The following is a 25,048-nucleotide window of genomic DNA, read 5'->3' as shown; positions in this document are numbered from 1 at the left end:
TGTTTTTGTTCTGGACTGATACTTTAACTTTAGAAAATAATATCTGTTGAGGCTGTTCTCATGCACAGCCTAACCCAGGCTAGAGAAACCCAGCCTGGGTTAGGCTGCATGTGAGAATCACTGGGAGTGAGCCAGATTCCAGTTGGGCAGCACTGCCTAGGCTGTGTAGCTTTGTAGCTTTTAGCTTGGGTTAAGGCAGAGTATTCCCGTAACCCAGGCTCCATGATCACAGAGACAGGCGCCTAGAGTGCACGCCCGTCTCCTGGGGGAATCCCCCAATGTACCATGCTTAGCACACAATGCACTGTGGGATACATGAAGGCCAGGACATATTGTCCTGGCTCTCCAGTGATCACTTGTCTGGGAGCACAGTTTGCGCTCCCAGCAACATTCTTGCAATGTTCTGGGTGGGGGGTGGTGATCGAAGCCAACCACTCCACTTCTATCACTGCCAGAAAATGACAGGTGCTTCAGTCAGTTTCTGAAGTGGAGTCATGCTCTCCATACTAATCAGCTGCAGGAAAAGAAGGGTGGACAGAAAAGAAGAAATGGCCGGTGAGAAATAGTATCTATCCAGTTTTTTTCTAATGTTCTTTGCTGGGGGACAGCAAGGGTAACACTCAGAAGAATTATTTCCCATTGACCATCTGTCACTTCTCAGATTCTACATACAGGAATAATTAATGTATCCATAGATGGCTCTTTGCAGGCATGGCTAACAAAGGAAGCAGATGCTGCAGAATACGTTAAAGAGGTAGAGGGGCGGGGGGATATGAATTGAGACTTCTGTTTTTTTAAAAAAAGACTCTACCTGCAGTGAATAGATTCTATTTTATTTTATACAGCAATTTATGAACAGCTCACATTTTTCCAGAGCAGAGAAACAAAGCACAAATTCTTTCTTGTTTCTAGAGAAATTTTGTCTGTAGTCACAGTAATTTTATTGGCAATCCAAAGGAGTGTCCCTAGCACTCTGCACCTTAAGAGCCAATTTTACAAAACAAATACTGGTTAAAAGCTATGTAGTACCACCCCCAACCAGCCCTGTGTCCCTCCCTTAGTCAGAATCCCCTCTTACCATACCATTGCCCCAGTGACTCAAGAGGAGGAAGGCACAGAGATGAGGGCAGGAGATGGGGTGGCAGCCGCAGGCAAGCAAGTGTAGTGATGCCCATGGTTTACAGAGCCAGCAAGGAAGTAGAGTGGTACCAATGCCAGTTCTGACTCTGGGTGGGGCAAGGCTGTTTGTTGCCAAGCTTAAGTGGTGAACAGCCATAAGATGGCACTGAATGGAATTCCCCAGTGACTGCCCATCCAAGCACTGGCCAGACCTAGAACTGCATAGCTTCAGCAAAGCTACTGCATCATGTGCCTTCAGACCATGCCTTGGAAGATGTAACATCAGAATATTGTGGAGGCAAGAGGGGGGTAATTTGGATCAACAGCAGCACAGTGCAGGAGAGCGGGTTAACTCTCCCACACCAATGCAAATCACACCCTGACCTTGGGTGTGGAGGGAGGCCAGTGGCGGACTGGGCTCAGCCCGCCGCCACAGCCCCCGCAGCCCTGCCCCCTGTATCAGTGTCTGACGTCAGACTCGGGGAGCGGTTAGCGCCCCCTGCATCTGATGTCAGACGCGGCGCGTGGTTTAGCTCCCAAACAGGACTGTGGGGCCCATTTGGGAGCTAAGCCATGCCCCCCACATCTGCCGTCAGATGCGGGGGCATGTCTGGGGTGGGAGTTGTAGCCCAAGGGCTGGCGGCCTGGGTTCTTTGAACCCGTTCGCTCAGTGGTGGCCCCGCCCCTGCCTGACCTGATTAGCTAGAAAGGAAGACATACAGGCACACAGATTGGCCCGGTTCATACATTACAAGAAACTGGGAGTCCTTTCAGTTTCCAAACCCAAACGTCCAAACCAGGGGAAATGGAGTTTGCGGGGGAAAGCGACCCGCGTTTTCCCTCGCCAAACTCCACTCTGAACTTTCGATCAGAGTGAGTGGAGTTCCGCCACCGCAAATTCCATTCCTGTTGTGCCAGCATTATGTAAAAAGGCTGGTACCACTGTTTGGGTCCCTTGGAGCTGGAATCGAGAGAGGAATCTCCTCCTTCACTCCAACCCCATTGGCTGTGCAGGCTGTCCTTCTGTGAAGAAGGACATCCACACAGCCAGCTCCCCCGTCTCTTGGCAGTAAATTTTTTATTACAGTCATCGACCATAATCAACATATGATTTATAGGAAACCAAAAGAAGCTACATCAAGGTAGACATCACTGGCCTCTCTTGACTGCAAAGAGACGCTCCCCCCCAATGTCTGAACATGGATAAGAGAGTGGAGGAGGGCACAGAACGGTAGATCCATTGGACCCGTGGTTCCATGTTATGTAACCGAGCATAAACTACATTTCTTACTCAGCCCCCTCCCACACTGCAATATGGGAATAACCATATTGGACATAAGGTTGTTGTAAATCTCCTGTTCTCTGCCGACCTTCAGTCCAAGCTATTGAGAGCAAAGGAAACCACATGGCTCTGTGGTCACCAGGAGTCGACACTGCTTGACAGCCAACTTTACCGTTACATTACAGGGGTGTCAGCGGCCACTAGCTTAGCAATTGCTGTCCCCAATTTTCCATGTGAGCCTCATAACTATAATCTATTTTCTTTTGCAGAACAATCTTCCAAGCGTTTTAAACCTGAAATCCACTTTTCCCCACACAAAATAAGGCTTGTGCTATGTGCCGAAAGAGCACGAGCTCCTTCCTGTCTTTGCTTCGATCTTTTCGGGGTGCAAAATTGACTGCTCCTCCCAGTCCCAGTCCCAACCATGCTGATATCTCCCGAGTTTCTCCACGGTTTCCTATGGGCAGCTGACAATTTACTATGCAAGCAAAGAGGGGGGGGACATCAAAAATAGCAGGGCAGTCTGGGTAGCCTTTCATTTATATAAGTCTGTGTGTACCGATGACAATACCAACCACAAAGCCTTCCTCTTGCGTAACAGTTGCACCAAAAACTTCTTTCACAGCGCCCAGCTCTTTAAACGCGGCACATTTTTAAAGCAACGCGGCTGTGGCTCCATTCAGCGAATCAGCGTGTTCTTGCCTGTCCAGTCAGATAAGAGAGCTGACGTAAAAGACCCGCCTTTTTAACCCTTTCACTCCCTCGCTCTCTTACCTGAAAGAAAGAAGGAAACAAGGAAAACTTTGCCTGCTCCTTTTCTTTGAGCAGTGGGAGGGAGGGAGAAAAGAAACGCTTCGGGGGAAACGCGCTGCCTTTCACGACTGAACACTGTCTTCCTCGATCTCCCTTTAATGCCGAGGTCGACCCGTCCATCACCCCTACACACCATAATAGTACGGTCCATCGGTGGGCGGGGAAGCGCGATGACACCTCTGCTGCAAACGTAACCAACGGACCAATATAAAGCGACCTCGGTCGAAATTCAAACTCAAGAGCGGAAAGACTAGGGCAAGATGGCGGAGGAGGGAGCGGTAACTGTTTGCGTTAGAGTGCGGCCTCTTATTGCAAGGTGACGATGTGATTGTCGTGGAGAATGGGGTCTTGTCTGTTGCATGTGTGTTTTAAATAAAGTATATTGTTCTCTCTTGGGGAAACTGAGAATCCTATGCATGTTACTGCCTAAGTTCTACTGATCCCATAGCAATAGCAATAGCAATAGCACTTACATTTATATACCGCTCTATAGCCGGAGCTCTCTAAGCGGTTTACAATGATTTAGCATATTGCCCCCAACATTCTGGGTACTCATTTTGCCTGAACTTTGCGTACATTTATTTATTATACATACTTATACGCTGCTTTACCGTCTTCAATAAAGTGATAGAGCAATGCAATAGATGCAATGCAATAGATGCAATGCAATAGATGCAATGCAATAGATGCAATGCAATAAACAAGTAACTCATGATCGTTTCATTGCACGTCTGTGCTCTTAACCCTTCTCTAAAACGTCTTAAATTGTGATTCCTTAAATTGTGTAGACTGCCTTGCAGCATTTTAGTTTCTTAAAATGATATACAATGTGATCATAAATAAATGCAGAATAGGATAGGGCTGGTTAGTGTTTAGGGGGCTTCTTGAGTGGGAGAGATAATCTTTCTCTCCTCCCCTGCCCTGCCTTGTCTCATTTATAAGCATCAGCTTTTTCCTGCCCTTGAGAATGTTTCTTTATAAACATGACTAGCATACTTTCCCCATCCTCAGCAACAGTACTCCTAAATTATCTGCTAATTATTAGAAAATTTAAAAGTATCTCTGCTTCTTGCAAAAACTTTCCTAGCTTCTGCCACCATATTTATGATTTGCTGAATGATTTACTTGGCAAGCTAAAGGAGCTTGTATAAACATTTTTTTCAAAGTGTATGTCTTGCAAATGTGTGCCAAAAAGGGTCTCTGTATACACTACAGCAGGGCTGACAAACCGGAAGCTCTTCAGCTGTTGGGCTAAAGGTTCCATCATCCCAAGCTTCAATAAATTGTGGCTGGGTATGATGGGACTTGTAGTCCAACAACTGGAGAGCTTCAGGTTGGCTACCCTAGTTTAGATCCGTGTTAAGAGTAGGGATACTTCTAAATGGCATTTGACTAAATGGGAATAAATTTTGTTGAAGGCTGTTCTCAAAGCTGTTTGCACATGTACATGGTAGTAGCGGCCGATGAGGGTGCCGGTGGAGGGGTGGTGAGAGGCACTTTTAAGAGTAAATGAATTGGTGCTTACCTCCGCTCTCCAAGCAGTGTTCAGGTGCTGTGAGAGCAGAGGTAAGCACCAATTCATTTAAACTTAAAGGTGCCTTTTGCTGCCCCTCCACCGGTGCCCTCACCAGCTGCTACTGGTACATAGTAGGATCTCCAGTCTTTGGGTAAGGGAGGGTTGCTGGTCTTGTGGTAGCAAGCATGAATTATTTGCTTGGATAAACAGAGTCTGCCCTGTGCATTTGACTGGGGAACTGCATGGGAGCACTGTAAAATGTCCCCCTTAGGAGACTGGGTTGCTCTGGAAGAGCATGCTTGCAGAAGGTCCCAAGTTCGCTCCTTGGCATCTCCAAGATGGGGCTGAGAGAGACTTCTGCCTGTGACCTTGGGGAAGCTGCTGCCAGTCTGTAGACAATACTGAGTTAGATGGACCAGTGGTCTAACTCAGTATATGGCAGCTTCCTATGTTCCTATTTAGCTTTTTAAAACGCTGCCACCACCCTCAGAAATGCATTCTGCATGTAGGAACAGGCATAGGAAGCTGCCATATACTGAATCAGACCATAGGTCCCTCTAGCTCAGTTTTGTCTACACAAACTAGCAGCAGCTTCTCCAAGGTTGCAGGCAGGAATCTCTCTCAGTGCTATATGATTTGAGCTTTGCAAAACAAGATACATCCTAACAATTAAGGTGAACATTCAGAAGCTGTCAATGGTAGGACAACTACCATTGGGACAACTTTCAGGACTGAGAAACCTTAGAATTATTGTGGGGCCGAATATCTCCTTTAAACATGAGATCTATCTATAATTCTAAAATAATTTAATGACCAGGAAACCTCTTCTGTTTCTTCAGAGAGAATGCAGACAATGATAAGGGGACTATTTCATGGAGAAGTGAGAACTGTAACATCTCTCAAGTTGATGGGACCAAGTCCTTTACTTTTGGTAAGTTCTGGCTGTGCACTTGAGTACATATTGAATGACTTTTAACATAGCCATTGGAAGTGGAGAAAGGCACATATAGCATCTTCTCTTGAATTACTAATTTTTCTGATTCTAGCATGTTTAAACTGATTAGCTGGAGATTCGGGGCTGCTGATGGAAACTACCTCGAGGGTGATTGGTCTGCACCCCCAGTTCGGTCGAATGTGGAGAATTTAGCTCAAAAGGAGAGAGAGTTCCAAACGGCCTTAATTTGTGCAAACATATGAACTCAAGAAAATCAGCTTGAGAGAGAGATTTTAATTAACAAAAAGGAGTTTATTGAAAGAATATAATTTACTAGGTGGTTCTAATGTAAAAGCATTGCAAATATGTTTAAAAATAGAATATTGTAAGGCACATTTAGCTTAGTTTCAAATTATGAGTAAATTTCTGGGCAGGCTAGAGAGGTACTTCAAGATAGAGGGGCAAGATTTCAGAAATAAGAGAAAGGGATAGATTCAGCCCTGGAGGAGCTGGGCAAGAGGCTATGCCACCTGTCCTGAAGAGAAGAACACCAAGGTGGTCTGCTGGAGTTTCTTGTTGCAGTCTGATGGAGTCTCAAGCGAGAGGCATTGAGATGTTTTGCAGTGTACACTGGGTCGTGGAGTTAGGGATATTTATATCTCAAAATGTGCCTTGAGGGCACATTTCTTTTGTCCTGCTCTGCTAAATAGGGGAACCCCCCAGACAACCTGTTTTGTGTGATGTTGGGGAGGGATTGCATTGTGCTTCCTGGTTAGGAAGGAGTGTGAATCGCCTATGGTATTTAAGGCTGGTTGTAATGAAAACTAGGGGTGTGCACGGAACCGCGGAGCTGTGGTCCAGCACTGGGGTGGGGGGTTCCTTTAAGGGCAGGAGAGGGTTTACTTACCCCTCCCACCTCTTTCTCCCCTCTGGCTCACGTATTTTCTGTAGTGATACCTTCCTGCCGCCCCCCTGCCTTGGCTGCAAAAGGCTTTTAGAAGCCTTTTGCGCGTGCTCCTTAAAGCCTTTTGCAGCCAAGCAGGGGAAGGGGCGGCAGGAAGGTATCCTGCCGCCCCAATTACTACAGAAAATGTGTGCATGCGTGCGCAAAAGGCTTCTCAAAGGCTTTTGCTGCCAAGCGGGGGGAAGGGGTGGCAGGGAGTTATCCTGCCACCCTTTTACTACAGAAAATACATGAGCTGGAGGGGGCAACATGAGCTGGAGGGGTAAACCCTCTCCCACCCTTAAAGGAACCCCCCACCCCAATGAACTCGAACTGCCCATGTCCGGACCAGTCTGGAGGCTTTTAGAATGGCCTCCGGATCGGTCCGGGCACATCACTAAGGAAAAGTCACTATGCAGATGCATCAAAAGAGTTCCCAGTGCTGAGACTGACTCTCCCAATAATTCTGTCAACAGTTTTGATAGGCACACTTTCAAAATTGCATCACTAACTTATCCCTTTTGTAATGTGGGCTGCAATTGCACTTGTCTTATCTGTCTTTTCTGCCTTCACTTCCTGGCCTAAGTGCTTTGTTAACAACAGGTGTTACCTTTCTTGCAAGAGGAAGAGGGGAGTTTAGATTTCATTCCAAGTCTGAAATGATCTTGAATGCCAGACCCTTGCAGTAGCTAGTTTTGGACCCTGCTTAGCCAGGGCCCCCTCACAGAAAGAGGGAGTGTCAATCTAGCAATAGCACTTAGCAATAGCACTTACATTTATATACCGCTCTATAGCCGAAGCTCTCTAAGCGGTTTACAATGATTTAGCATATTGCCCCCAACATTCTGGGTACTCATTTTACCGACCTCGGAAGGATGGAAGGCTGAGTCAACCTTGAGCCCCTGGTCAGGATTGAACTTGTAACCTTCTGGTTACAGGGCGGCAGTTTTACCACTGCGCCACCAGGGGCTCATCTAATCCCCTTTCTAATCAATCTAATCCCCTTTCCAATTTATGGGGCTTGCAGCCAAATCTAGGGGCAACCAGTCCACTGCCAACTAAGCGACTTGTCCCCGTGTATAACATAGACTGGGAGCTCACATTGCAGTGCAGCTCCTGAACATAACAAAAGTGCAGTCTCCAAGCCTGGAGATGCAGTTGCAACCAGGAAGGCTTCTGGTAATGGGCTGAATAAGCTCAGCTGGTACCAGAGTAGAAAAAAGGAAATTTTTTTCACATAGCATATATATTTGTGGAACTGGCTACCTTAAGATGTGCTAATGGCCATTAGCCCAGATGGCTGCAAAAAGGGTTTAGATCAGGGCTGCACAACTTCCTTCCTCTAGCTGCTTTGAGCTAAAGCTCCCATAATCCCCAGACACAGTGGACAACACTCGGGAATTAGTCTAGCAACAGCTTAAGGGCCAAAGTTGTGCAGCCCTGGCTTAGATAAATTAATAGAGTTCTGTGGAGAATCTGAACCATATTTGTGTAAGTGTGGTCAGCCAGGTTATGAGACCAAGCCTCATTGCAAATAACTTTCACTGAGAGTGTGAATTTGTATTCACACAGAAAACTGCCTTATACTGTGTCAGCCCATTGGTCTATCTAGCTCAGCATGGTCTTCACAGACTGGCAGCGGCTTCTCCAAGGTTGCAGGCAGGAGTCTCTCTCAGCCCTATCTTGGAGATGCTGCCAGGAAGGGAACTTGGAACTTTCTGCAAGCATGCTCTTCCAGAGCGGCCCCATCCCCTAAGAGGAATATCTTAGTGTTCACGCGTAATCTCCCATTCAAATACAAGCATACAGATGCTCTTCTGTTAAGCATTCTGATTCAAAGCTTCCCTTGATTATCAGACTGTCTTCCTGGCCATTTCGGACAAAATATCCAACCAGCTTTATCCAGCATACAGTTAGAGTTGTGAGCATACACATCCTGTTCCCTCCTCTCGGCATGCCTTTCTATACACTTGTGAGAGTGGGCAGTTTTGAACCATTCTCACACAATTATTTTTTTTTAATATTTGAATTGCTTGAAGAGAGTGGTTCCACGCAAAAAGTGGCATGGCACCCTGGGAGGGGAGTGGTGAAGATGCACTCACACACTTAACTGGTCAGCTCTATAATGGCTCTCCATAACGCTCATGTGTTAGCCTGATGCATCACATTATGTGCCTGAAGGCCTTGGAGAGCTGCTACCGGTCAGAAGAGCTTGTGCCGGGCTTGAAAGATCAATGGTCTGACTCTGTATAAGGCAGCTTCTAGACTCGACTGCTTTTCAGCAAATACTCTCGGAATGGTACACAATAAAACAACCTATAAGCACATATCAAACAGTGGATGGCCAACAAAATGAGGATTACCACTTAAAAGCAAGATGCGGAGTAGAAAGGGTAGTTTTGACCTCTCTGTGGGATACCATAAGAGGGAGCCAAATGAACAGCCTACAGAAACCTGGCACATATAACAGTTCAGTTGGGGGAGGAACTATTTTGACTTCCCTGTCCAGCATCTTGGATTTTGTTGCATCTTGGATTCATCTTGGGAGAGTCCTGCAAGTTAGTTCCAGTTAACTCTGAGATATTACTATTTCCTGCTTGCTTTAATAAAATTTTGGTTCAAACAATTGTCATTGGCATACTATAAAATCGATAATACCCTTTTGCTGTGTTAAAGGTACTAATCAGTTTAATGTCCAAGCTGTCAAGCTGACAGATCTTGGTGGTAGAGGATGATATCTACGTGCTTACCCTTCTTTCTTCTCTTAAAGATCGGGTGTTTCATTCCGAAGACAGTACTGCAGAAGTCTACAAAGGAGTGGCTGGTCCTATTATCAACTCTGCTGTTCAGGGATATAATGGTATATGGATGTTCATTTGCATGCTTGCGGTAAATCTAGGTATTGAGCCGAGCTAACTATTGTCTTTTCTCTTTAGGCACTATTTTTGCTTATGGTCAAACTGCTTCAGGCAAAACCTATACTATGTTAGGAACAAAAGATTCTCCTGGTATCTTGCCTATGGCAATTGATGATGTCTTCAGGACTATCTATAGTGTAAGTAATTTAGCTTAATTTTATCTTCCAGATGCCAAGCCTTTGTTGCAAAGCTAGGTCATCGTAGTATCGAACCTGCTCTGAGAGGTACTAACCTTCACATAGAACAGGGCTGCACAGTGTCCTATTAGGGCTCTTGGCCACAGTGGCCAATAGTCAGGGATGATGGGAGTTGTAGTACAACAGCTGGATGGTTAAGGTTGTGTGGCCCTGACTTAGAAGGAAAGGCTGGTACACTCGGCCTCATGTCTTCACCTTACTCGTTTGTGCAAGATGGTAGGCTTCTGACCTCCTCTTGGCTTTAGGAGCATAGGAAGCTGCCATATGCTGAATCAGAACTTTGGTCCACATAGCTCAGCATTATAAGAGCTGGCAGTGGTTCTCCAACACTCCAGACAAAAGCTATTTCCTGCCCTACCTGGAGATGCCAGGGATTGAACCTGGGGTCTTCTGTATACATAGCAGGTTCTCTACCACTGAGTGACAGCCCCCATCCCTGCTTTGTTTCTGAAGTCAGGGTTTCTCAGACTTCGGTTCCCAGATGCTGTTGTACTGCAACTCCCATCATCTCCAGTCACAATGGCCTTTGACTATTGTAGTCCAACAGCATCTAAAGATTCAAGTTTGGACTCCTTGGAAGCAAGGAGATGGAGCCAGGATCCCAGTACAATTGGAAGGTTTTGGTGTGGGCATCAGTCTTGATTCTGCATTTGTAGGGAAAAGTTCTATTGTATCACTTCTCAATCTCCAGGCTTTCTAATACATGCTGCTCCTTCTGTTTAGATTCCAGACAGGGAGTTTCTACTCCGTATATCCTATATGGAAATTCATAATGAGACCATACAAGACCTCCTCTGTAGTAATATTAGGAAAAAGAAACCATTGATGGTTCGTGAAGACATAAATGTAAGTAACTCAAGGCTGGAAGAGCTCTGTCCCCTGGGAATGTGTTCCAGCAAGTGCTTGTAATCTGGAGACCCACCCGTATAGTCAACTGCCTGCTTCTCCTGATGCTGAGCCCTGGTTAATATCTTTGCATTGATTTCTTGTTCTTAAAAAATGGACAGGGTTGTGCATTGGATTATAAACTGTTTAGAGAACTTAATGTTGCTTTGTGTGCAAGTGATACAGAATCTAGAAGAAGTGTAGAAAGCTGAATACAGGTTGAGTATCCCTTATCCGGACATCCGAAATCCAGGCACCACACCGTAACTAAAAGAAAAAACAAAACGCCTCGGCTCACTCACTCGCAGATTCCCAATTTTGCTGCTTTTAAACATGCAGTCAAAACTTACTTATTTCAGAAGGCTGTTACTGGCAGGTTTTGTTTGTAATTCTCTCTAGTTGCAGCTCTGTGTTTATTGTGAAGCTTTTTAATGTGTTTGATGTTCTCACTTTGGCACTAGAGGGAAGAGGGAAAGCCCCCCTCCTCCACTCCCTGCTCAGTTTGGTGCCTGCTCTGTTGGAGTCTGTTTTAGAGCTCTGGGTCCCATGCCCAAGATATATCATTATGCAAATATTCCAAAATCCAGAACACTTCTGGTCCCAAGCAGTCTAGATAAGGGATACTCAACCTGTACTAATATATATACAAATATATATCTGCTCTCTTGTAGAGGACCATATATGTGGAAGACCTGAGTGAGGAGGTGGTGGTTGCTCCAGAACAAGTGCTGAGCTGGCTCCAGAAAGGCGAAAGTAAGGTTTCACATCCAACAATGGATATTTATATACCACTTTTCAACAAAATGCTCCCATAGCAGTTTACATAGAGAAATAAAAAATAAAGATGGATCTCTGTCCTCAAAGGGCTCTCAATCTAAAAATAAAAATAAAAATAACACCAGCAACAGCCATTGGAGGGATGCTGTGCTGGGGCTGGATACGGCCAGTTGCTCTCCCCCTGCTCCCAATATAAGCAAATCACCCCTTTTAAATGGTGCCTCTTTGCTCTGTTAGCAGGGGATGTGTTAACATATCCAGTGTGGCTTAACACATGGGGAACTACTTCATGCACTTCTGAGACTTCTAAACAATTAATTCTGTGTATTAAGCCCTCTACTTTGCTGTGGCTTCTTCTGTACAGAAAACCGGCACTATGGCGAGACAAAAATGAATGAGAGAAGCAGCCGTTCTCATACTATTTTTAGAATGGTAAGTGATTGTGGATGGTTTTCAGGCTAAGTGCTTTTCAGCACCCGGCATACTACTGCTGCTCAAACACACATGACGTAAAATACCAGTTTCTAACGTTCTGCCACACAATTGCACCAAATGAGATGACTCAAGTTGGAGACTGGGGTAGCTCAGTTCTTGGTGTTGGGTTCAGAGCTTAACGGGCTGCAGGGTGGAGTGTGGAAGAGAGAGAAGATGCAGTTCTAACCTTCACTACCGATAATGGAGTGGGTTTAGCTTCTCTCCCACTGGTGAGTCTGTATTGCTCAGGCACAGGAATGCCTGTATATAGAAAAGTAAAACAGCTTCATGTCTTAGAGAAGTATGTAGCTAGCTTTAGTTCACATACGTTATGTGGAGCTGGTGGAATAAAACTTGTGCGCTAACATTGCAGAGGGTGTCTCTCCCTTCACCACCAAGGAGTGTCTGTTGGATGGAAAACGTTCTGGTGAAATGCAGCTCTCCTCTCCCCAGTGACTCCTGCAGCAGATTCTTCTTCCCTCTGAGCTCTGACTCTCACAACAATGAGTGGTTCTGCTGCTGTATATATGTGCATTGTTCTAAAACTGTTTTGTGATTTGTGACTTTGCTTACTGTTTTGAAGATTATTGAAAGTAAGGAAAAGACTGATGCTTCCAGCTCGAGCTGTGAGGGGGCTGTCATGGTCTCTCACTTGGTGAGTTTTGAAATGTAGCATGGGAGTGTCAAATGTGGTCTGAGATGGCAATAGGTAGCTTGGGGGTGTTAAATCTCACTGAATGGAATTGTAGCTTGACTACGTATGTGCAGCTTGGGTGTAAGTCCAGCATCTGATTCAGAACGTAATTCTTGGAAAGCAAAGATTACAAAAAGTCAAAAGTCATACATCAGTATGTTTCTATCTTGAAAAGAACTTCAGGGTTTAATAGCAATGTGGTATTTGCATGTGAGCATTCTGAATCTCACTCAGTTCAACAAGCCATTCCTAATGTCTGTTCAAAAGAAAATCCCATTTGCATAACTGCCGTATGCTTGGGATTTAGCTGGCGTCCCTATGTATACTTCAGTATTTGGCAATGCAGAAAATACCAGGGTGGGGAGGATTCTCAAACTGGTCACAACATCAAAATAAATGCCATACAGATTTCATCCCCCTCTTCAATTTCTTTTCCAAAACCAGGCTCTTTTTGCAGACCCATCCTAGTTCTGAGAAAGCTGGAAACTTCCGTGTTCCCTTTCATTTGATGCTTGCTTTGTTTGATGTTATATGTCAAGGTTTGACTAAAATACACATGCTTCCTTCTCCCAAATGTGACACACACTTTCACTGACCTGCATTTTAAACTTCTAGAAAGGGGCTCATATCTGATAACTTATTTAATAAATAAATTTGATTCTCTGCTGCTGCTCTTTATAGTCTGTATTGCTTTTATGCTTTTGTTTTAAATTTTTAATCAGGTTTGTTTAATTTTTTTTTCACTTAATATTTTAAGTGTCTTTTTTACCATCTTGTGTTTAATTTTTTATTTTATTTATTTATTTATTTATTTTTTGCTGTAAACCACCTTGGGATTGCTTTAATGAAAGGCGGTATATAAATTTAACAATAAATAAGAACAATAAATAAATAAACTTCTACCTCTATCACTGTTTCCCAGAATTTCTAGTGCCATTGTCACTAGAATCAAACATCACTTGCAATTCTAATAAAAGCTTTAATTAAATTTGCAGAATCTGGTGGATCTGGCAGGAAGTGAGAGAGCTAGCCAAACAGGCACTGAAGGTATGTAGCCACTATAAAAATCCCAGTTCAATAAGTCTGCTTCTGACTTGCGCCCAGCCCTTCTTCCAAAGAGCTCAGGATGTAGAAGGTCTTTGCACTCTATCTTTACTACAACAACCCTGTAGCAAGTTGGGCTGGAAGATTGGCACCAAGTCACCCATTACGCTTCGTGACTGAGCTGGTAATGGTGCTATTGCCCTTTACAATGTCATTTACTAAATGAATGCCTGTTGCTAAGCAGATGAGGGCTGCATTTGCACATAACACGAAACTGAAACGAAGGGGCCTCCGGTTTCCATTTCTGTAAGTCTGAATGCAGGCAACTGCAGTTAAGACACAAAATCGACCCGCAGTTTCCCTTCCCCAGACTCTGATTTATACCTTCGCTTTGTAGTGAGATGTGCTTCCTGGACCTCCCAGTATAGTAGTACCAGCACTGGATCCGAACACAGTACTGTAGTCTGGCAGTTTTGCAACTGGAGTTGAGGGAGGAAGCTCCTCCCTCGCTTTGGCTGCTGGGGCTGTCCTTCAATCAAGAAGGAAGCCCAGGCAGCCAGTTCCCCCTCCTCCCTGCAGTCTCGCTGACTGCAGAGAGGGAGCTCTCCATGATGTCTGAATTTGTCTGGGGGGTGGGGGAGCAGAACCGCAGGTCCATTGAAACTGTGGCTCTATGTTACGTACAAAGGCAGCCATTGAGTCCTGATCTTAACCATGGTTGGAAGTGTTCTTATTTACTGCTGTGCCTTTGTGGTACTCGTGGTGGCATCTCTAGGATTCTAGGTGGTCACCCACGTAATCATTCACTAGACCTAGTTCTGCCTACCTTCACAGCAAGGTGGCTTCACTATGCACCCTCAGGCCATGCTCTAGGAAGATGAGAAGGTTACATCTGCACCAAGCTCAGCTGGCAACTGCTAGGCAGAAAAGTAGCTCCTCTCATAAACAATCCAATAACCAGCCTCTTTAGAGTGAATTCTGCCTCACTTGCTGTAATCCTGGAGAATTTTAAACAACCGATTTACTCCATCATGCCACTAACATGCTGAAGATCTGACTTCTGTTCTGTTGCAGTCAAGAAACAAATGAGTTTGAAAGAGTTACACTACTCAGATTAAGATGGTGTTAATATTTACTCCCTAGGACTTCGACTTAAAGAAGGCTGCAACATAAACCGGAGCCTTTTCATCTTGGGCCAGGTTATCAAAAAACTTTGTGATGACCAATCTGGGTAAGGATGGTCTCATTAATGAGGGCTTTTATTTTGAACTATAGTCAAATGCTCTCACTTTGTTCTGGATGTAACTGGTTGGCTTTTGGAACAATTCTGCCTTTTCTAATGAGGACAGGTTCACACTGTCATTCTCTTTTTGCCAGTGGTTTTATAAACTACAGAGACAGCAAGCTGACACGAATTCTGCAAAACTCGCTGGGTGGCAATGCCAAAACTGTTATAATCTGCACAGTTACTCCAGTGTCGCTGGAGGAAACACTCAGTACCCTCCAGGTAAAACTAGTTCTTTTTTCTTTTCCTTAAAGAGTTCTGTGCAATTACTCCTAGAACCAGAAGAGTCATAAAGGGGTTTTTGCTTCAGTATGGGATGCCCATCTGTATGAACCATGAAGTTCATTAATTTATTTCTAGGTAACACAGTAGTTGCAAGGAGAGGAGGGTGGGGATTTAAGTACATATCTTCTACTTGAGTGTTCCCTCTTTGGTCTCTCGAGCTGTGGTGTTCCCAGACATGACAGCTGTGCTCCGACTTAAGCCTAGTGTTGGTTGGCAGCAGTCTACATCTTGGAGTTCTGTGCTATGAAGAGCAAGACATAAAATCTAAAAAGAATAAAACAAAACAATTGCTTCCCAAAGGCTGCAAAAACCATAAGTTGATCACCTTTTCTGTCTTGGTGTAGGTTATTCTGCGATCCTAGTCCACTGGTTTATATGGGAAGGGCTCAGTGGTGGCAAAGCCACACCTGCAGTTCATCAGCATAATAACTAGAATAGCAATTGGGTCTTCGTGAAAGTGGATTTTAGGCAGAAGGATCTCACTTTGACTCGTTCTAATACAGAGATTTCTTGGTCTTGACTCGCATGCTTTTCTCTTCTAGTTTGCAAGTACAGCTAAGAAGATGAAAAATAGCCCCAAAGTGAATGAAGTGCTAGACGACAATGCCCTTCTCAAGAGGTACCGTAAAGAAATAGAAGACTTGAAACGGCACCTCGAAGAAGTAAGTTTGGTATCTAGTTAGATTTCTGAATAAAATTCAAAAAGCATTCAAGGGTGATGCTCCCTGCTCCAAAAGACACTAAAGTTGTCCACGCGAACATAATACCGAGGTTGGGGAGGACTGGAGGGAAGACAGGTTCGCACCTTCCTTTCCCCCACATGACCGCTTGTTCTCTACAGGCGCTGCCACTCATGCATCCACACAATCAGTGCCATAGCAAGCAGTGTCCTGATTCCCAGGCCAGGGGAAGGATGCCCAGCCTCTGGATATCCCATATTGCACCACACTAGCATTGTGGTACATTAGGGTATACGCTAGAGGCTGGGATGCTCCTTCCCCTGGTCTCTATGGTAGAATAGGCTGCCGGTAGCCCAAATGTGGCTGCATGCAGTCTGTGCTGCCACACAGCCGGGGACTGAGGTAAGGGGATGCCTGTGCCCACCTTCTTACCTCTTCAAAAGCCGGGTGGGAAACCCAGGATACCCACCGTGGCACACCAGGATCGGCCAGAATCCCTACGCTTCACACAAGCAGCTGCACAAGTACCCCGGTAGGGCTGTGTGTGTGTGACTAGCCTTATTCTCCCCTCTCCCCCTCTCTCACTGCTTGCATGCAATGCTGCCCTTCCTCGTGACATAAAACTTGCACTTAGCGTGTTATCTCAAGAGCTGAGTGCTGGTTACAGAATTGTATTGGAGTTCCCATCTTAAATGTTTACCAAGCACCTATCAGCAGTGATCCCTCTAAGGCGTGTGTGCGTGCATGTGCTCGCATACCTTTTGATGTCCACTTAGTTAATTTTAGACTCCACTCAGGTTGAATCAGGAAGGTCCCACTCTGAATGCACGTGCACACATACTGCCTTGGTACTGCCACCCAGAACAAAATTCATTCCGCACCCAGATAAGAAAAAATTAGAGAGAACACTGCCTGCCAGTTATTTCGCTGGAAATCTTTTGAACTGGAAGAGTGAAGGAGGCAATAATCAACTGGAATTTTTGAGCATATTCTGGATCAAAATGGCTCCTAGGTGAGCCAACTGCACTCTCCCTAGCTCGTCTCCATTTTAATCCAGTTCTAAGTGAATGGTATGGCAATTCCATACATAGCCACATCCCCTTTAGGGGGCAGTGTGGCAGTGATTTATTGTTAAAAACACTTCTGTAATTGACTGATTTCCTTAATAAATCGAACATGGTTTTCCATGAAAGTGTGTTGCTGCTTCAGTTTACAGTTTGTGTTTGTTTTCAGCTTTCTTCACATTTTCACACCAGAGAAGTAGAAAAAGATCACCTTGCACAGCTCCTAGAAGAGAAGGACCTGCTTCAAAAGCAGCAACAGGACAGCATAAGAGCTCTGACAGAGATGCTTGTCACATCATCCTCTTGCTTACAGCAAGAGTTCAAAGTAAGCTGGAAAGGAAGATATTGGGAGAAGCTGTTGAATCTCTGGGGAAAGTTAATGGTTTACTGCATCTTCTCTAGCAGATGTACTGCTTTCATTCTTGAGCAAATGGTGCCTTTTTAGAGAAAAGGTAGTCTGGAGGGTTGCCAAAAGTGCTATTTGATCAGTTTTCCTGCAACTCTTCTGTATTTCACCATAAGCTATATGTATACATCTTCCTGAGTGCATCTCTTAACTGTACATTTTGTTCTCATTTCATAGTTTATCCTTTTGTAAGAAAGGCTGGATCACTGTATAGATGTATGCTAGCTTTTTACTTAGCAAATTCCTTTCTGATATTCAGAAGGCTTCCCAGTTTTAGGAAAGCCCTTGAAACTTAGAAGTGGCAAAAAGGCTGACTTATTACTGCTAGCTTATATTGCTGTCAGAGGGTTTTTTCAACTTTGCTTTGATTTTGATGTATGTTGTGAAAAGAACCCAAGAGTGACTGAGGAGCCTCCAACTTATGTTTAGTCTTAAACCTATTTGTGAACTGCAAGTACAGGTGGACCTTGTTATGCATTGGCAATCCTGCTGATTTCCATGGATAACAACTGCAGATAACGAGACACTAAGTTTATGGCAATGCGGGGAGTGGGGGTTAGGTTTCTGGAGGGTACAAAGAGGCTTAAAACTGCTAAAATAAAATGAATAAATCAGATAAAATGTTGTACCTTCCAGGTTTCCAGCCCCCGCCCCCCCACAAATGCCAAATTTTGCTGATTTTCTGCAAAAAGTCACAGGAATTTTTTTTTTTATAAAAGAGCCACAAAATGGCTCCATTCAACAAAATGGTAATTGGAGGTTATTTCCGGCCACCTAGGAACTGCAGATACATGGGTATCAACCCTAATGTTTAGCCTAAATCTGTTTCTCTGTGTTCTGTAATTGTTGGTTCTCATCCTCTTGGGAGCAACAGAGAAAAAGTTTGCTCCTTCTGTGTGATAGCCCATATATCTGAAGCCAGGTATTGTCTCCCAGCTAAATATACCCAGCTCCTTCAATGTGTTTAGGTAAAGGTTCTTTCCAGAGTTGCACTTCATTGTAGGTTTTGCCAAACGATTTTGATAGAAACTAGTGTTTGACCGTCTACTGGAGTTACCTCTGCAAAATGGATAAATTGAGGTGGAAGAGAGCCTTATGCTGAACTCTTTGCAGGAAGGTCAAGAGTCTGATGTAACTAATGAGAACTTCATGTCGGCACATTCAATTAAGATCAAACAAGATTTAGCTTGCTTCTAGTTCTCCTATGTGTCTTGACTATTGTACAATTTTACATTTTTAAGGCACGAAAGAAGAGGAGAGTTACCTGGGCTCCTGGTGGAGTATCTTTCCTGCAAGACTTGCCTGGCAGAGCCAAAAAATTTAAAACATCTTTGTCTGTCCTGCCAGATATGGAAGAATGTAAGTGTGTTTTAAGTGTGGTTTTTTTCGGGGAAAAGATTAACAATACATGATACAGCCAGTGTGGTGTAGTTAGAGTGCCCAAGAGCTGCAAGAAACGAATCATTGTTTGACGATGAAATTTGCTAGGCACCCTTGGGCCAAGTGATACCTTTCCACATAATCTGAAACCAGGAGCTGGAACTGTACCCCAATAGTAGAGCCTATGCTTTGCACGCAGAAGGTCCCAGGTTCAATCCTGGCTTCTCCATTTTGACTGGAGATGATGGGGGGGTGGACAGAGGGCCAACTGCACCCTTTTCTGGAAGGGAGTGACCTTAAGACAGTGGTGCCCATGCTGGTAACTTCCAGGCTTGACTACTGCAGTGCTCTCTACATGGGGCTGGCTTTGTACATTGTTTGGAAAATGCAATTGGTGCAGATTGGTCTCTGGGACGTCCCAAAGAGGCAATATTAGTCTGGTTTTAAAACCTACACTGCCAGCAATAGGCTTCTAGGCAAAATGCAAAGTTCTGGTTATTCTCTAGAAATCCCTTAATGGCTTGGGCCCAGGGAATTTAAGAGAGCACCTTCTTGGTTATGAACCCTGCCGTCTATTATGATCTTCAGGGGAGGTTCGTCCGAGGTTGCTGCCAGCCTGTCTGGTGACAACTCAAAGGAGAGCCTTCTCGGTAGATGTCCCAGAGCTGTGGAATACACTTCCTGCTGAGATTAGAGCTGCTCTGTCCCTGTTGGCCTTTTAGTGTGCCTTTGAGTTGGTGTTGACTCCTGGAGGCCACAGAGCCCGGTGGGTTTTTTTGGTAGAATACAGGAGGGGTTTACCATTGCCTCCTCCCATGTAGCATGAGATGATGCCTTTCAACTTCTCGGCTGGTGTAGGAGGTCACCCAACGTGGGATTACATCCCTCCACATGCTCCAGAAGGCAGGAAGTAGAAAGAACTGAAGACTTAACCCCGTGCATGTGGGCGTATACCTTCAGTTCTACTTCCTGCCTTTGCTCCAGGAGGTTCTCCTACTCAGCTCGCTTCGTGATTGTCCCTGTTTTTTCTTCTATTCTTCTAAGTACCCTACCTTTCAGCTTCTTCTTTGTCTTCTGCCTGGTACTGTTTCTACTACTGTCCTAAACCTTAAAAAAAAAAAAAAAAAAGTTCTCTTTTACTTTCCATCCTCGCTTCCCTACTTCTTTGCTGCTACCTTTTCAACCTCCCCTAATTCTCTCACCTCTGGTCGGTCCTCTGTTCGATGGCCGCGAGGAAGGTGGTAGGAATTTTGGCATTGAGGGAACAAGCGGCCCGCCAACGGTCTTTCCCGCCTAAGGCCCGAGCGGGTGAAAAGGACGCAACTAAAATGCCGGCCACTAGGGGGAGTCTTGCTGGCGCCTCCAGGCCACAGCGACTATCCCCTCAGCCTGAAGGCCAGGGTGTGGATGCCAGGTCCGTGACCGGGCACGATCACCTCCGCTCGGCGTCGCCTCCAAGGAAAAGGCACAAGAAAAAGAGTAAGCACGCCGAGCGGGAACGATTGCCAATCGCGCGCAACCATCGGTCGGCCTCGCCTGAGCTGCTGCCGAAGCGCACTGTGGAGGAAGCGGCCTTTCGATCCCCGCCCCCCCTATCGCCGGCGGCCGCGCGCCCAGCACAGGACCCAGCGGGCGGGACATCGGAGGAGCGGCAGCCAGATCAGCTCAGCAGCCCCAGCCCAGCGGAGCATCAGGGCGAGGGGGATCAAGCCGCAGGGCAGCAGATCGAGGACGAGTCTTCTCTGGTGAGACCAGGGCCCTCGCGAGGGAGCGGGGAGGCGCCCTCTCAGCCATTGGGTTTGGGCTCCCCTGGCCGTTCAGCTCCGGGTGGTGGCGCCTCTGCGGGCAGGTCCGGGAACGCAGTAGACCAAGAGGCCTTAAGGAGCTGGATCGAGGAGGCAGTACAACGCTCCCTGGCGGCTGCGCTGCAGGGGCGGCCTAAGGAAAGAGCACCTAGGCGTCGGGAGGAGGAGTCCGCATCCTCGGACTCCCAGGACCGTTCCCCGGTCAGAAAGAGACTAAGAAAATCCATGAGGGTCCCCTCTTACCATCGTTCTCGGGGACTCCGCTCTTCGGAGGAGTCGGGAGAGGAGTCTCCTGATATTATTTACCACGGAGAGGAGGGGGCCGCTACAGGGAGTGGGGATCCTGAGTTTTACTCTTCTTCTGATGAGGAGAGTGAGGCCCCCGAAGAGCAGGGGCCTGATGCTCTCAGTCAACGTCTCTCTCTGAAGGAGGATGCCCAATCTATTATCAACCGATCTCTGCTTGCTCTGGGCCTTAAGCCGGTGTCCCCTGAGGAGGATAACCCCATCTCCAAGGGCTCCCTCGTTCTACCCAGTGCGAAGCCTGTGCAGTCTAAGGCAGTCATGCCTGAGGGCTTCTTGGCCACTATAAAGGAGGAATGGGCCGCCATCGCCACCGCTAAGCGTGCGCCAGCGGCTGCCTCTAAGCTTTATGACTTTGATGAGGAAACTCTGAATCTTCTGAAGACCCCCCTCACGGATGCCCCCTTTGGAGCCCTCCTTAGCGGAGTAGTGGTTCCCAAGGATGGGGATTCCACCTTTAAGGACCCCGCAGACAGAAAAGCGGAAGCTGCTCTACGCAGGCTTCATGATTTGTCTGCTATGGCTATCAGGGCCGACACTACAGCCTCTTTGGTGTCGAGGGCTTCAGTGTTATGGATTGATGAGCTGCTCAATGACCCTCCGTCTGATGAGTCGCAAATGCGCCGCAAGCTAGTACGTTTACAAAAAGCGGCCGCCCTCGCAGCAGATGCCACTTTCGACAGCGTGCGCTTTTCAGCTCGTGCTTTGGGCGCAGGTGTGCTAGCCAGGCGCAACATTTGGCTCAAATATTGGAAAGTTGACAACACCTCTAAGGCAAACCTGGCATCAGTTCCCTATGCTGGGGGTAAGCTCTTTGGGGACGAAGCTCTCAAGGAGGTGCTCATTGAGACCCAGGACAAGCGTAAGGCATTGCCATCTGTCTCACGCAAGGAGGATAAGACCTTTCCTCGCAGATCTAATCAAACTTTTAGAGCCTTCAGACCGCAATTCAGACAGAGGGACTCCTTCCGCTCCTTTCGGCCCCAGTGGAATAGATCTAGGGCACAGGGCAGGCAATCGTTTCCTGCACAGAATCGTCAGTCCTTCACCTCCCAGTCTCGGGGCCCCAAACAGCATTCCTGACTCGCCGACCGACAGGGTAGGGGCTCGACTATTGGACTTCTGGCACGTCTGGAAAGAGTCCATTGCAGACAATTGGGTCCTATCTATCGTGAAGCAGGGTTACAGAGTGGAACTCTCCAGTCGCCCTGGCAACAGGTTCCTTCTCACTCCAAGATCAAAGAAAGTCGCGAAGCACAAGGGCCTACTGCTAGCCATCCAACATCTGAGGGAAATAGGAGCCATAGAGGAGGTCCCATTGCGCCAGAGAGGCCGGGGCGTATACTCTGTAATTTTCACCGTGCCGAAGAAGGACGGCTCAGCAAGGGCGGTGCTGAACTTGCGCCCCGTCAACAGATTTGTGATAAAGAGGCACTTCAAGATGGAAACTCTACGCACCATATCAGAGACTCTGCAGGCAGGGGACTTTTTGGTCTCCATAGACCTTCAGGATGCTTATCTTCATGTTCCCATCCATCCACTCAGTCGCCCTCTTCTGCGCTTCTGTTACATGGGAAGGCATTTTCAGTACCGAGCTCTGCCATTCGGTCTGTCATCGGCCCCCAGGGTCTTCACAAAGATTCTGAGCCCCCTGGTAGCCGTCCTTCGCATGGAGGGCATTCATCTTTACTTTTATTTAGACGATCTGTTGATTTGAGCAAGCTCGGCCGAAGCCGTGAGCTCCGCCCTGTCCAGGACCCTCTCTCTGCTGAAACAACACGGCTTCCTGGTGAACTTAGCCAAAAGCCACCTGACACCATCCCGACGCCTGCGTCATCTGGGAGTCATCATGGACACAGCGGTCTGCAAACTGTTTCTGCCAGAGGACAGGATGGAAGTGCTGTCATCCCTTGCCAGCAGAGTGTTGAGGAAAGACCAGGCCAGACTCCTAAAGCTAGCAAGACTGCTTGGACTAATGGTGGCGGCCATGGATTCGGTTCCCTGGGCAAGGCTCCATCTTCGCAGATTGCAGTGGGCTCTTCTTCCCCATCAGAGCAGGATTGCTCTGCGGCGAGACAAGAAAATCCCCCTAGGCTGGGATCTGAGGGAGGCGATCAGGTGGTGGACTGTGAAGGAAAACCTCGTCATGGGGAAACCATTTCTGGAGCCAGAAAGGATTTTGGTCACGACAGATGCCAGCCTGTGGGGCTGGGGGGCGCACTGCCGGAACCAATCTGCTCAAGGCCAGTGGTCCAGGGAAGAATCGCGTCACAGTATCAATTGGCTCGAGCTACGGGCAGTGTTTCTGGCCTTAAGATCCTTCCGGCCGCTCGTCGAGGGACGAAACGTGTTGGTTCGCACGGACAACACTGCTACCAAAGCCCACATCAACAGGCAAGGGGGGACGAGGTCGAGGTCCCTCCATATTCAGGCAGTGGCCCTGCTGGAGTGGGCGGAACAGAACTTGTCGTCCATCCTGGCGCATCACGTAAGTGGGGCCTCCAATGTGCAGGCGGATTGGCTCAGCCGGCAGCGGATTCAGCCAGCGGAGTGGGGCCTCCACCCCTCCGTATTCCACTGGGTGACAGAGAGGCTGGGAGAGCCATGCGTGGACCTTTTTGCGTCCAGGGAGAACGCCAAGCTGCGGAGGTTCTACTCGCGCTTCCCGTCGGAGGGAGCGGAAGCAGTGGACGCCCTGTCGACACCGTGGCCTCCTTCGCTGCTGTACGCTTTTCCTCCGATTCCCTTACTATCTTGGTGCCTACGGAAGCTTCGGGGGTCCCGGTCCTCCATGATTTTGATCGCGCCCTTCTGGCCCAGGAGACCCTGGTTCTCCGAAATTGTGGCGCTGGCTGTGGAAAGGCCCCTCAGACTACCTTGCCGTCCGGATCTACTACAGCAAGGCCCAGTTCTCCATCCAGAACCAGAATGGTTGCAGCTGACCGCGTGGAAGCTGAGCGGGCTCTCCTAGGCCGGGAAAGTCTATCGGAGCAGGTTATTGAGACTATCCTCGCTTCCAGGAAGGCTTCCACTAACAGGATCTATCAGTCAACTTGGAGGAGTTTTCTTCGCTGGGCGGCTAGACGTGGCCTGCAGCCCGACAACTGTAAGTTGCGGGAGCTGTTAGACTTCCTCCAGGAGGGTCTCTCCATGGGCCTAAAAGCAAACACCCTCAAGCGACAAGCGGCGTGTTTGGTTCAGATGCTGTTTCCGCGTCAGCAGGCCTTCCAAGCTAAACACCCTCTATTGCAGAAATTCCTGAGAGGAGCAGCACACCTGTCTCCACCTATCTGCCATCGTTTTCCATCCTGGGACTTGCATGTGGTTCTCAGAGGACTTCAGTTTCGCCCGTTTGAACCGATTCACTCCATCTCTCTCCAGCTTCTTTCATGGAAGGTGGCCTTTCTCGTGGCCATTACATCAGCCAGAAGGGTCTCAGAGCTGCAGGCCTTGTCTGTTAAGAGTGGCCTGTGTGTCTTCTCTAAGGACGCAGTTCGTCTCATTCCTGATCCTTCCTTCACGCCAAAAGTAAATTCGATCTTCCATAGGGCTGCGGACATATTTCTTCCCTCATTCTGTCCGGATCCTAGACATCCTGCCGAGAAAGAATGGCATCGATTGGATGTCCGTCGAGCACTAAAGGTCTACCTGCGCAGGACGGAGCCGTTTAGAAAATCCGATGCCCTGTTTGTGGCCTTCAAGTCATCCAAATTGGGTTTGAAGGTTTCGAAGGCGATCATAGCCAGATGGGTGAAGTCCTGTATTGGAGAGTCGTATAGATCACAGGGCCTACCAGTTCCCGATCAAATTACAGCACATTCTACGAGATCAGCGGCTACGTCGGCGGCGCTGTCTTCCGCGGCGTCACTGGAGGAAATCTGCAAGGCAGCTACGTGGTCGTCTCCTTTCACGTTTTCAAGACATTATAAGTTGGACGAGCATGCCTCGGCAAGGGCGGCCTTTGGTCGGAGGGTCCTTCAGAGGGTCCTTCCGGCTCAGTAGATCCAGTGTTTGGGGACTCTGTTTCCCTCCCGTGGTTGGTGCTGTGGTATCTCCCACGTTGGGTGACCTCCTACACCAGCCGAGAAAGGTACATTGGTACTCACCGTGAAGGTGTCTTCTGGCTGGTGTAGAAGAGGTCACCCAAGGCCCACCCGGGGTTTGTTTCTTTTCCTTGGCTGGATCTCTGACCCGGGAGGGAGGGCTACTCTGTTCTGCTCTTCATCTTCTCGTCCTGGGTTATG

At 47.2% G+C, this 25,048-nt stretch overlaps 1 protein-coding gene across 4 annotated transcripts in view; it reads left to right on the top strand.

Annotated features, from left to right (window-relative positions):
* The first annotated feature begins 3,375 nt into the window (after nucleotides 1-3,375).
* CENPE (centromere protein E) overlaps nucleotides 3,376-25,048 on the top strand; it is an 81,979-nt gene continuing 60,306 nt past the window's right edge. For all 4 annotated transcript variants that reach the window (XM_053257478.1, XM_053257477.1, XM_053257476.1 and 1 more), the window contains exons 1-14: nucleotides 3,376-3,530; nucleotides 5,570-5,661; nucleotides 9,378-9,467; nucleotides 9,544-9,662; nucleotides 10,446-10,568; nucleotides 11,279-11,360; nucleotides 11,749-11,816; nucleotides 12,442-12,513; nucleotides 13,548-13,599; nucleotides 14,740-14,827; nucleotides 14,974-15,103; nucleotides 15,709-15,828; nucleotides 17,080-17,235; nucleotides 18,558-18,675. In XM_053257478.1, coding sequence (XP_053113453.1) covers nucleotides 3,475-3,530; nucleotides 5,570-5,661; nucleotides 9,378-9,467; nucleotides 9,544-9,662; nucleotides 10,446-10,568; nucleotides 11,279-11,360; nucleotides 11,749-11,816; nucleotides 12,442-12,513; nucleotides 13,548-13,599; nucleotides 14,740-14,827; nucleotides 14,974-15,103; nucleotides 15,709-15,828; nucleotides 17,080-17,235; nucleotides 18,558-18,675 — 1,366 coding nt within the window. In that variant the 5' untranslated portion in view covers nucleotides 3,376-3,474. The remainder of the gene's footprint in view (nucleotides 3,531-5,569; nucleotides 5,662-9,377; nucleotides 9,468-9,543; nucleotides 9,663-10,445; nucleotides 10,569-11,278; nucleotides 11,361-11,748; nucleotides 11,817-12,441; nucleotides 12,514-13,547; nucleotides 13,600-14,739; nucleotides 14,828-14,973; nucleotides 15,104-15,708; nucleotides 15,829-17,079; nucleotides 17,236-18,557; nucleotides 18,676-25,048) is intronic.

This window comes from Hemicordylus capensis, chromosome 5 (assembly GCF_027244095.1).
Source record: "Hemicordylus capensis ecotype Gifberg chromosome 5, rHemCap1.1.pri, whole genome shotgun sequence".
In the NCBI taxonomy this organism is placed as follows: Eukaryota; Metazoa; Chordata; class Lepidosauria; order Squamata; family Cordylidae; genus Hemicordylus; species Hemicordylus capensis.
Note: the sequence above shows the minus strand (reverse complement) of the source record. Positions and strands in the feature narration are given on the sequence as shown.